The 13752-nt window shown below is 32.5% G+C and overlaps 1 protein-coding gene across 1 annotated transcript in view; it reads left to right on the top strand.

Annotated features, from left to right (window-relative positions):
* The window catches only part of LOC106460136 (PDZ and LIM domain protein Zasp-like), an 82202-nt gene that overhangs the window by 30755 nt on the left and 37695 nt on the right, over positions 1-13752 (top strand). The window contains exons 3-5 of the mRNA XM_022386275.1: positions 94-202; positions 4950-5131; positions 11788-11972. Coding sequence (XP_022241983.1) covers positions 94-202; positions 4950-5131; positions 11788-11972 — 476 coding nt within the window. The remainder of the gene's footprint in view (positions 1-93; positions 203-4949; positions 5132-11787; positions 11973-13752) is intronic.

Raw genomic sequence — 13752 nt, 5'->3', positions numbered from 1 at the left:
ATTTGCTGTTATGTTAAACTTATATTAAAGTTTTTCTTCATTACCCATTCAAGCCGTCTCCAACCACGATTATTTGTTTATTATATCTAACAGAGGAGGTATGAAGATTTGGAAACCGACAGTGACAGCAGTTGTAAATGTCGCTGGTAGTGGTCCTAATGTCAAACCAGTCACCAAGACATCTCTGGCTGCAACCAAACAGGTATGATTACTTCGTAAGTAATGGAGAGAAAATAGTTAATTGGTCATAGTATGTAGTTTTACATTAATTCACAAAGCTATTTTTCCTGTGATCTTCTGTATTATTTTTGGGTCGTTGGCAGGTTTCTTAATGGAAAATAGGTTATATCCAAATGAGCAAGATCTGAATCAAAAAGTTGAAAAACATTTCTATAATTAATGGAAACAACAAACAATAAACTTAACATAAAGTATATCACGATAACTGGAAGAACTTACAAAGCATTTGCAGTGAGAATGAATTAACACAAGTTTAATGCTTAAAGGTTAACCAGATGTTTTGAGAGAATCAGAATAATTTCAACCAGAATATAAGGAAGATGTGGTAACGCAATGGCCATTATTCTTGCCAAATTATTCTGTGTTATAGCTTTGCTAAAAATGAAAATACAAGTAAAAAAAATTAATTACAAAGTACGTAGATATTTTCTAGGAAGCTTTTAATAGAGGTAATAAATGGTTTTATTATCAAAATCTTGCCAATATTTCATAACAGGCTAAGTTCATTTGAATACTGATTTATGGCTATCGTTCAGTTAATATTTTATAATGTCTTGTACAGAGGAAAATGTAATACTATTTGTTTATAAGTAGTCCCAATGAGCAAAAAAAACACAGCTATTCATATTTTGTATCAAGGATTTATTTGATATCAAGATTCTTCTTATCGCGCCTTAATATGCGAAATACTATTTAAATTATTATTATTTTATGTAACAGAACAGTAAACTAAATATATATTGCAAAAAATACTTTTATACAGAAACAATTTTTGGTGCAAAATGTAGTTACAATTAACTTAACGTTGTAAAAAATGGAAAAAATACATATGAAGAAATAAACAAATTTAACATTGTGGAAAAAATACTTGCTAAGTTTGTGTTTTTTTTAAAACTACTCACGTAAGACAATGACCTCAAAACGACATTATAATTTGCTGTTTGTCGAATACATTTGTTAACTTGACAAATAAATTTATTATGATAATAATTGTTGGGAATGCCCTTATTGAAATATAATTTTCACATTAATTTTTTTACCAATTAAAATTACAACTGAAGGAAACTAGCTGATGAATTGTTGCAATTCAGTCATTATAAATTTATATAATTTGTCTTTGACTGGAGCCAAGCATTATGTAATAAATACAATAATTGGTTATTTTTCATTTCTTATTCTGAGCATTTCGTTTTTAAAATTATCACCAAGCGTTATATAATAAATACAGTAATTGGTTATTTTTTATATCTTATTACGAGCATTCTGAGTAAATATATTGTATGATAAATCAAGAGATAATAGACACTATACCAGTTTTCTGTTTCGAGCGTCGACTGGTGGTAGAATATCCAACTAGGCAATAAAACATGTTTTATTGTTTCACAGTGCTTTATCAAAAACAAACCGTGTTTTTTATTAACATGGCGCTTTTTGATCACAGTTATAAACGTGTGACTAAATACATACATGGAATAGGACATGAAAAATTACCCTAGAATTAAAAGCATCGTGTTTTTTTTATTGTTTGAAATATTTGAAAATAAATTTTACCGAATTCAAATATCTAAAATAAATTTTAAACTAATATTATCTTTGAAATCCATTACTCTCTGATAATATATTACAACAGTTACACTAAGACTCGTAGGTTCTGTTCAACGATATTTTTTACCCTGTCTTACGGGTTTTAAAGTTGTGGGTATTATAGAGTCTTTAAAAATATCTCATATGTTATAATAGAGATTTTATAAAAATTCTGCGTTACTTATGATTTTTTTAATCTTACCGAAATTTATTTATGTATATTTTTCATGAAATATGATTTGTAAGTGCTAAAACTTTAAATATTTTGAAGAACAAAAAGGCAATATGGTGCTCTGTTTATTTATATATATATAATTTCTTAGGACATCTGGCATCACGTTCAGGAAATTTGTGGTTTTCTGAATCTTGATTCATTTCAAAAGGTCATAGGGTTAATTATGTATGATAAATACATTAATTCATTAATTATATTTGTTACTTCTTGCAAGTATTTCACTTTAAAATTATTAATTAGCTGGTATATATATATATATATATGATGTTTGATGAATCAAGAAATAAAATGCACTTTTCCAGTTTTTCTGGTTTGAGCGTCGACTGGTAGCAGAATATACAACTAGACATTACATTTATTGTACTTTTATCTGAAAGTTATTGGCAAATTATTTTGATAACCCCCAAGAAAGGGGGTATGTTGAGCTACTCATCCAATCAAATATTTTTTTAATGTTTCTTAGAGCTTTCTCAAAAATAAAGTTTTTTTTTGACGTTTTGTTTTTTGGTTAAACGTATACACTTGCGAAGCCCACTGTTTCTAAGGTATCTTATAAGAGTCACATGTATTATGCACGATGGTGCTTTTGTTCTGATGCTCTACTGTCAAAGTAAGATGTTTATGATATGTTGTAAAAGTTTCAAGCCAACAAAGTAAATAAAGTACACATGCTGGTCGAATCTTGACTTAATGTTTTTTCATAATATTCTTAGATTCGTATTTGTCACCTTTGTAAAGAAATATCTAACTGACTTAACGTGATAATACTGACTTTAAAGTAGCGTTCACATATCTTATGTGAACTTAGTACATTGTGTCATTGTACGTATGAGTAGTTCAAGTGCTGAATATTTGCGTTGGTAGTGCCATCTATTGGCGGTTTATAACTAGATGTCGATTAACTATGATAATAAAGTGGCAAACAACTATTTATAAGCATAATGCAGTATGTGCTTTTTTTTAGGGGGGGGACATACTGTCGAAATGTTGTAGGACACTTGAATTGAACACAATTGGAATGACTTTAGAAGATTTACAGCTTAGGAAAAGTGCAGATGTTCTTGGTTCTCTCGATGTTTTATTCTGAGCTTAGTAAATAAATTTGTTTATTGGCCAGTTGATAGCATTGATACTTTAGTTATGGTAATTCAGTAGTAATAGAATACATATGTAAGATGAAATTTTAAAATTAAATGATTGAATAGCCACTAATGCTAAGCTTAAAATTGCGGCGAAGCCAAAACATCATAGCATTAACTAGTTTAACAGTTTTATATATGATTTAGTTCCTTAGAATCTCCCCCCCCCCTAAATGTATTTATTCATCCAGAAGTTTCGAAGTGGAAATTTTGATTGGACTGAATTAAAAACTCTTCATGATTTTCCCCTCCCCCCATTTTATGCCCAGGATCCAAGTAAATGTATCTTATACATTTGTCTTAAATGTGTCTTCAATGTATCGAGTTATATAGTGGATATTAAAAGTTTTAAACCACGTATACATATTTCTTCTACTCATTTTGTTGCAAGTGATTTGCTTTAACTTATAAATTTCAAAAACAAGTTTTGAAACTTTGTAAATACGAATAGTAAATAGTTTGTGGTTTTCTTGTTTTTTTTTTTTTCGTTACGCTTATCACTTCTTCATGATATAATTATCACGTGATTCCAGAAGTTGTCTCTTGCTCTTTTTTCTTAGTCTTCCAGTAGTCTTTCTGCGTGTGAATCTATAACTTAGATTTGGTTGAAATTTAAAAACATCAAGTTCACATTAAGAAAGTTCGCATATTTAAAGAAAATGGACGATAGCCATTTAACCTTAGAAAATAAATCTATGAACACAAAACCAAATAAACAATTATTTAACCTTTTCAGTACGACTTTTGTATTCTTAAAATAGAAACGATATAAGTACGTGTAAGTTGCCTAGGTTACATAAGGAATTCTTTCTGGATTCTTGGAAATTTTTCCGACGCACGATTCCAAAAATTTGCATAAGATCTTGTGTCCCAAGATACATTATTGTTTCGTGGTAAAAGTAACTCGAGCAAACCTTATAATATGATAAACCAGTCCTGCATAAACATACATTGAGACGACTATAACTCAGTGGTCTTGTTTATCGTGTCTGATCCTAAGATTGCTTAGAAAAATTTACTGAGCATGTGCACTCAATTGACTCTTGCCCTTCCACTACCATTTCATCCACATCGCCACACATCAGAAGTGGAAACATGCTTATCATCTTATCACCTACAGAACTGACATGGCGTTCGTTAGATATAGGGACAATTTACATTGAGTGCTGATAAGATATAATAAACACTGAATTCGCTCTTTAGACACCAATGTTTACCTGTTTATTTTTACGAAGTTTCATTGCGCACCTTTATCCACGGTGGTTGTTAATTACATCTTATGGTTTGGGCTTATTTATTTAACTTAACATCTGAAGTGAGAATTTTAGTGGTGACGGATGTCATGTTGTTTTAGTTGTGATCACGTTTGATACGAAATTCGAATATCTGGTTCGTTCTAGGAAAAACACGATAACGGTTGATTATTAGTTCCACTAAAAGACGTTAGTTTCAACAAGTCAGTAGATTTAAATCTAGAGAGTAAAGTACAGTTTTTAATATATATTTGGTTTAGAATAAGACTTTTGATTCCACTGGGTAAGGGTGGGTTAATGTAATTGTATCACAGTTCTAAATCACGATAACCCTTTGTTTTACATAACTACTGGTTTTTCCAGCACCATAATGGATTTATTAATATCTGATTGAGTAAAATGTGAGAATATTTAAAGGTGTGTCGGTTTAGTGTGGTTTTTAAGTTGTGATGGAAATATCTGGAAGAAATGTCGAATTTGTGATCTTGATTTGTCTAGGAGTCTCTCAACATTGGAAGTAAGCACAACGTGAGCGCCAAACCTTTCATAGCTGGACAGGACGGTCGGATTCAAACTATTGTCAACAAACAGTACAATTCTCCAGCGAATATCTACTCCATGACCAACATTGCTGAGACCCTATCGGCGCAGACCGAAGTCTTAACAACAGGTGCTAAAGGGTGAGAAGAACACAATATATTAGAAGCTAACACGTTCCATTTATGATAATACATTTCTAGCGAGATATAAGATGCGAATTACTCTGTACTAATGATAGGTGAGGAAAATTACGTCTGCATAGTGATTGAAAAACACACGAAGGACAAGCATAGCACTATAAACGTAGTGGACAAAATTTACAACTGTATGTAATCATACAAAATATAATACTAAAATGTAACTTATAACAGCCACTAAACTTAGTTTTACAGTTGTCTGTTATTCATGCTACAAGATCTGTAGTTGATGGGACCCAACAACCAGAAACATAGAGATTTTTTGTTTTAAAATGCATCCGAAATTCTGCTGTCATAAAAAGTTAAAGACTTGTTGAAATAACAATTCTAGGACATGATGTAAAGTTTTAACTGCTAAAAATACAATAAAACTTATCAAGAAACAAGAATACATAAGCAGCTGTTTATAAACTGAACTAACTTGATTCATTTTAAGCTTCAGCTTATTGATGAGTAAATTCTCTTTATGTGGATTACGGAGCTGAGATTCCGAGGTTCGCATCCAGTTACCAAAAAAATTAAAATTGCGTACTGTACCTTAGGGCCGTGTTTGCGTTATAAGGGTGACGATCAAATCCATCTATTCGACCTGACAAGAATAACCCAAAAGTTGGCAGTGAGTAGTGTTGAGTAACTACCGACTTTCTAGTCTATCGCTTCAAAATTATGGGCAGCTGTCGCAAATAGCCTTCTTGGAGATTTGTGTGAAATTCAACAACAACAAAATTTTTGTTCGTCATTGGCCGTTGTTAAGATATTAAAACAATTTGAATAGACGAGTATACCAAACCCACCTAGGGTGTGCTCCGATACTTAGTACACATGATTTATTTGGCGTTTATATATTTTCATTTTCATTCACTGTCACCTGTAGCTTATATATATGTGTGTGTGTGTGTGTGTGTGTGTAGAACCGATGTAACCTTGTTTGCTACAAGGACAAGTAAGTTGATAAACTAGATTTGATGTTTACAATGTAGAAATGCTATCTTTATATCTAAAGAACTACTGCAGATGACATCCTGGTTTAAAAATGCATCTCAGTTGTACATAAGGTTACACTCTATGATGATAGGTGCGTAGTAATTTTTAGCCGCGGCATATCGGTTCATAGAACGGCTCTGAGTTTTTTGTTTTGTCTTTCCAAGTACAAACGTTTAGCTAATAGCTCCGTCATCTCTTGACCGATTTGAGATCTAATTATAGGTTTGGACTCAGGAGGTCAAACCCTTTTGACTGATGTATTTGACCACGCCCACTGTCTCATAGATTAATTTACGCTAATCCTACCTAAAAGAATTTCAATTTGAGGGTAGGCTGGCAGAGATCTAGTTTCGATATCCGTGGTGGACAGAGCACAGATAGCCCATTGTGTAACTTTGTGCTTAACTTCAAACAACCAACCAATAAAATAGAATCAGGTATACGCGCCCAAAAATATAGCTAATAAAAAGGGGGAAAAAACGCCCCTCAGTGGCGCAGCAGTATGTCTGCGTACTTACAACTCTAGAAACCGGGTTTCGATACCTGTAATAGGCAGAGGACAGATAGCCCATTGCGTAGCTTTGTGCTTAACTTCTAACAAACAATAAAAAGAAAGAAAAAGTCTCATAGATTAATTTACTCTAATCCTGCCTAAAATAATTCCAAGAGCCGCAGCTATTGAAGATTCTCTCTTGTTTAGCATACAAAGAGCATTTACTGATATATAGCAAATTTGTACAGACTGGACATTTAGGAACTTCATATGTTGATAGTTTACTGAAGTTTTGTTTATTCAGATAGTCATGAATTATTCGATCAGTGAATTAACTAGGAAAATCATTCTTGCGTTGAAAGTGTTTGGTATTTTCAAACTCTATGCACAAATTTATAGTGACTTGAGATTTTATTGCACGAAGCCAAGTTTCCTTTAAACACTGTTGGTATATACCTTGTAGCTCCGGTGACTCAGCAGTAAATCTAAGGGCTTATCACGCTAAGTATTTCAAACTCTATACACAAATTTATAGTGACTTGGGATTTTATTGCACGAAGCCAAGTTTCCTTTAAACACTGTTGGTATATAACTTGTAGCTCCGGTGACTCAGCAGTAAATCTAAGAGCTTATCACGGTAAAACTCGAGTTCGATACCCGCAGTGGGCATAGAACAGGTAGCCCATTGTGTAGCTTTGTGCTTATCAGCAACCAAACAAACATAACTTGCTAAATGAAAATAAAGGCTGGTAAATTATTTTTATACCGTCAACTTCACATTTAGTTTCCTGTTGAGACAGCGGTAAGTCTTCAGACTTACAACTCTAAGATCTGGGGTTCGATTTCCCGCGGTGGACACAGCAAATAGCCCAATGTGGCTTTGCTCAAAACGAAAGTTCATATTCAAAGTTACTATCACAATTTTAAAGTAACATGTCTATAATTCGAGTTTACGAACTTTCTGACGTTCAAGTGTAGAGTTAATGACGTAATGTTTGCTATTTTAAATTATTCGAAAGTTGAGAACTATGAATAAGATCCTTGAAAATGGTAAAAGTGTCATCCGCATATATCTGCTAATATAATCGTTTAGAGATTGGACAATCCTCCAACAAAAAAAAAAGAGAAGTTGCAGATCTAGAACCCATAAATCTGATCATAAAGACTACCATTGAACAAACATGTGATCCTTCAGTTACCAAATTCACTGAGTTCCGAAATACAGAATGAGGGGTGCATAATTCGTTTAAATTCTTGTTAAAAACTAAAACTGCTCTTAACGGTATTATTTCTTCCAAAGGAATGTTATAATGCAAGGACTCCACATCAAGACTAGGACTAACACATCATGTTACTATCAAACTTTAGATTTTGTAATTTATTGGACGGTTTAAAAGTCTGAGTAGATAGTATTAAAAACCTTTTTTAGTGACATACCAGATAAAATTAGGTTTAGAACACAAAAGTTTAAAACAGTTGTATAAAAAACAAATAGTTAAAAACCTGCCAAACGTTTCAACACATTCCGGTGTTTTCCTCAATGGCTACTGTGTGTTGTGGTTCATCGTAGGTGGTTAATTATGATTACGGTAGTAATACATGGTATTCTGGTAAAACAGTTGTACTGGTACCTAGTAAGCTCATGTGATTCTTGTCTCCTAGGATACGCCATAACTCAGGAAAATTGTGTTGCAATTTACTATTGGTCTTGGTTATAAATTTACTATATTTCCAATCTCAAATGTGATTTTGTGTAAAAAATGTGATGTGCTAAGCCTGAAGCGTTGATCCGGCTGAACTTAATATAATGTTTGTGTTAGTCAGGACGTGTATTTAATGTTCAGCCGTCTCACCATAATACATGTCATGACATGTTTCACAGGAAATTTGATATCCACCAATGATTATATTTTCGGGGTGGATTAGATCTTTGGATGGACTGGGTATGAATTAAGGTTGTGCTGGATCGATAAACAGTTATATCATTATGTATGGGGTTTTGAATCCGTTTTACTTCACCATATAGTAACCTAAATTAAATTACCAACTTGTACCCCTTTGAAGTAATTTAGTTTACTATATGGTGAAGTAAAACGGACTCAGAACCCTAAAGATATCATATATACTTCATCATTATAAGAGGCCTGATGGTATTTCTTTCATTTGCTGACAAAAGCTATGTTGATGAGCCTCGAATAGGCGAAACTGCAGTCCACAGCAGAGGATACGGCCAATCAAATAATGTATTATGCCTCTGCGTAACAGATTCTCTTTTTAATTTCACCTCTGGTGAAAAAAGAAAAGAAATATTTAATACACACATATATATATACAGTTATAACATTAATTTCACCTAAGTGTGTATTAACCTGTTCAGATAATCTTTTAACATAAGGGATCACTGTAGTTGTAGTAGGTTTTAAAATCCCATCTTTATGTTGCTATTTTCTTTTGTTCAACACAATTGTTGGTGTACCTATTATTTTTCAAGAATTTTACAATATACTGGCTTAACCTGATCTGATTCATCCGAACAAACATTTCGAAATATTGTCATTCGAGTTTTAACAACCATAGTTTTATCCCAATACAATGAACAGTATTACCAATAAATCCACGGTACAGTTATGGACTGACCAGTTTCAATTGTTGTAGCAGACTTAGTTATGGAAACTTTTGAAAAGGAAGCCTTGGAAACATTCCTGTACAAAATTAAAAGCTATAAGATATATGTGGATAACACTTTCACCATTCTAGATAAAACACTTGGTGAAAATATTTTGAGTCACCTCAACAATATTGAGAATCACATTCGATTCCCAGTAAAAAAAAAGTCTCAAGAAAAATTACTTTTCTTAAATGTTTTGCTTCACGGACAATAAAAAGGAAACTTTAACTACTACTGTATATCAAGAACCTCAGAATTTAAAAAGAAAATTCCAATACCCGACGTACCACAAAATTTTAATCTTTAACTCGCTAGTCTCCAGGGAAATTTTTATGGGTTTCTCAAAATACATAAAGAAGGATGTCCAATAGTTTCAAATATTGGGACTTTTAATCATGCTTTCACATAATATTTAGTTGTTGTTTCGAAGTGTAATACTAACGAATATACTTTCGACATTGAGCCCTTGTATACTACCCTCTGAAGGCTTATAACGGTAAACATTAGGTATCGATACCTGCGGTTGGTACATTGTGTAGTTTTGTGCTTAACTACAAACAAAACTAAACTTTTATATTACTAGCATACGTTTGGAAGAAACAAAGCAGTTAAGTGCAGGTTTAATTATTAGTGAGAAATTGTTTGCAATTGGAAGTATTGTTTGCAATTAAGCACAAAGCTACGCAATGGGCTATCTGTGCTCTGCCCATCATGGGTATCGAAACCCGTATTCTAGCGTTGTAAATCCGCAGACATACCGCTGTGCCACTGGGGGGGGGGCAGTGAGAAATCAAATGAATTATGCATTCCAATATCTGTATTTAATGAAATTTACAACTAAGGAATCAATTTTTTGTTCAATGGTAATATTTGTGATCAGACTGATGAGTTCCAGATTTGGCTACTTCTCTTGCCAATATTTTTCTATTTTCATGAAAAACAATGGTTGAAGAAATGTCCACAGGATTTTAAGCCATTATCGGGAATACGTATTCATATTCCAGGACCCAGGTCATATTTATGTTTTTAAATAGGAAACACTTTAATCTAAATTTATTTACAAGTTATATATGAACTGTGAAGGTTTTAGTTCATCGTGTACACAAAATTTCAAGGACCAATAAGCTTTTGCATAAAGAGTTTGACAACGTCAAGAAATGTCTGCATACGTGGAATAAATGTTTTCTATTTATTTGATTGATCGAATAATTAATGACTATCCGAAGAAACAAAGTTTTAGTAAACTATCAAAGTATGGAGTTCCTGAATGTCCAATCTATATAAACTTGCTATATATCAGTAAATATTCTCTGTATGTGAAAAAATTACTACACACCCAACTTCGTAAAGTGCATCCGTGTAACTGACATGGATTTTTAAACTAGGATGTTATCTACAGTAATCCTTCACATATAAAGATAGCATTTCTTCATTGTAAACATCAAGTATGGTTTACTAATTTACTTATCCTTCTTGCAACCGAGGTTGCATTGTTTCTCTGATAAAAAAAAGCTACTTATGCGAGTGAAAGAACATGCATATTGAAGAAAGCCGAATAAATCAAGCGTATTGGAGCACGCCCTAGGTCGACCATTCAGATTATTTCGGGATCTTAACAAGGGTCAATGGTGAACAAAGCTCTGTATAACAAATAGCTTACTCATTTATAAACTTAACTTAGGTTAGTTAGATTATAAATTACTGTTTGTTTTACAAATAAAACAAGTTAAAATTGTACCAGGTGAAAAAACTAAAAATGAAAAACAAAATGTGGAGAGAATAGCAATATAGTGTTGGGAATACTTCATCCAGTCGCAAATGAAAAACTAGTGTACTAAAAAGGCAGATGAATTCGTAAATCAATTAAGATGCTCTAGCCTATACTAATAAAAATACAAGCTGAGCATATTGGAATGAAATCAACAACCGTTCAGGAAGTCGGTTTTTCCAGACAACAGTTTTATTCATATTAAGTTATAGGTGTTATAAGAAAATTGCAATACGTATATTAGCAATCGTGACGTAAATAGGCAATGATGTTACCAACGCCATCGACATAGTAATCACCTGAAATATCAGTTTTCCCGCCTCTCCTATTTAGTTTAAACCATATCAGTTTTATTGATGTTAAGAGGGTGTATAATATTTAACGCTAATAGTTGCCAACAGTATATGTATTTAAACACGACTTGCTTTTAAACGATTCTTTGTAATATGGTAATTCTAACTTTCATTAAGATGTAGTATCTTACTGACCATATCTACAACTGACTAACTTTTAGTGTGTTTTTCAGTCTGTAATTATTATAATACAAATAACATGTCTTCAGTCGTCTTTTTTTGGATGTCACCATACACGAAAATAATCAGTGGAATATTTGAACGAATCTTGAGTTTTATCTTTAAGTACTTTTAAGGAAAGTATTCATATTGGAATTGTTGGTCCTGGTGCAGGATTAACTTCATGAAGGGTGACCAGCCAATCAATAAAGACTCCGCTGTCTACAGGATGGTCCATGAAGAAGACATCCCATCTGCTACAGGTGAAGATGATGAAATGAACTTTCATGGAATACTCAGTCCCAATATTCAGTCACAAGCTTTTCGAAAGCTCCAAATGGCTTTAGATAGGGGAGTGGGTAAGTTTGTCTGTTCTGAACCAGAGGGAAACAAAAAAATCTGTAACTAAGATACGAAAACTGGAAATTCGTTAATACTCTGATTAAGAATTTACATTTTCTTATACGTCATAGCCAGTATTTTATTTTCTTATACAATATTTGTTGTGTATGCGAAGCCAAACTTAACGTTATTGTTTTTATGGCGCACATACACTGTGATAAACTGCCAGCAATAATAAGAGCGATCATCTTCGGTGCTCCTTTCGTTCCATTCTAAGGCCCGATTAAGAGATATTTTAAGCTTCTGTGGAAACAATTTGCAAGAATCGCTGTTAACATTGGGCAATATTTATTAATGCGGATATTTAAACAAGTAAAGCAATAATACGACTTTAATTTTTTGCTATTGTAAATTTTGAACTATATCCTTGCTGTAGAAATTGCTACAATAAGCCAGACCAAAACTTAGGTGGAAAATTTATAAGAAGGAGCAGAATAATATTAAGGCGGAAAAATAATCATGATTAAGTTTGTTAGTAATTGAGCACAAAGCTACATAATGGGCTATCTGTGCTCTGCCCACCACGGGTATTGAAACCCGGATTCTAGCGTTGTAAGTCCGCAGACATACCGCTGGGCCTCTGAGGGGGGCCATGATTAAGATTAATGAGAATGTTTATTTATAGAATAACAAAACAAAACCAGATAAATAATGACATTTTACAATATGATTACTTTTAAATACAGACATGCGTTGAACACGAGTTAAAACCGAATGTAACATATTACATATTTCAATAAAAATTAATAATGAAATAATTACTAATACATTGTACTGAATTAATAATGAAATAATTACTAATACATTGTACTGAATTAATAATGAAATAATTACTAATACATTGTACTGAATTAATAATGAAATAATTACTAATACATTGTACTGAATTAATAATGAAATAATTACTAATACATTGTACTGAATTAATAATGAAATAATTACTAATACATTGTACTGAATTTATTTCCAAAAAGAAAAATTCACTAGTAGATTAAGATCACCTGATAAAAAAACTTAAGCTTTATAATACAATATAAACATAAACATGTCTGCGGACTTACAACGCTAGAAACCGGGTTTCGATACCCCCGGTGGGCAGAGCACAGATAGCCCTTTGTGTAGCTTTGCGCTTAACTACAAACAAACTAACCATTTCTAGGGTAAATCTTTCAGATAACATCATTTTAAAGTGTGTTATTTTAAAGAGACAAAGGAAACTATAGCGTTTAACATTCAATATATCTTCTCTCGAAGCCTTAAACGTTTTGCTAATCCAGACTAAAGAAAGGGAATAGTTGTCATCGTGTCAGTCATTGCTCTTACGCGTGTTTTCAAAGCATTCACACGTTTTACCGGTTTGATAAGACTGTGTACACAAAGTTGATTGCTTAAATGTACCACTAGGTTAATTTAAAATAAAATAAAGAGCGCACAAATGAACATTATTGTATCGATAACTATGAAACAAGAACAGATATATAAATAATAGAAACATTGAAACTTTCCCTACTCAGAGTTTTTGGAATATATCAAACTTCAGTTGAGTTTACGATGTTTAAGTATCTTAATAAATTGTTTAGATAATTTAGTATTTTATACACAATCACACCAATAATGGTTGAAGACGGCTTGAATGGAAACCAGATTCACAGAACACAATAAAAAACCGTCCCATGTTTTTCACCATTGCAACCAAAAAAAAAACCATAGTATATCTATTAAAAATACAGTCATTTT

This window comes from Limulus polyphemus, unplaced genomic scaffold, assembly GCF_000517525.1.
Source record: "Limulus polyphemus unplaced genomic scaffold, Limulus_polyphemus-2.1.2 Scaffold1, whole genome shotgun sequence".
In the NCBI taxonomy this organism is placed as follows: Eukaryota; Metazoa; Arthropoda; class Merostomata; order Xiphosura; family Limulidae; genus Limulus; species Limulus polyphemus.
Note: the sequence above shows the minus strand (reverse complement) of the source record. Positions and strands in the feature narration are given on the sequence as shown.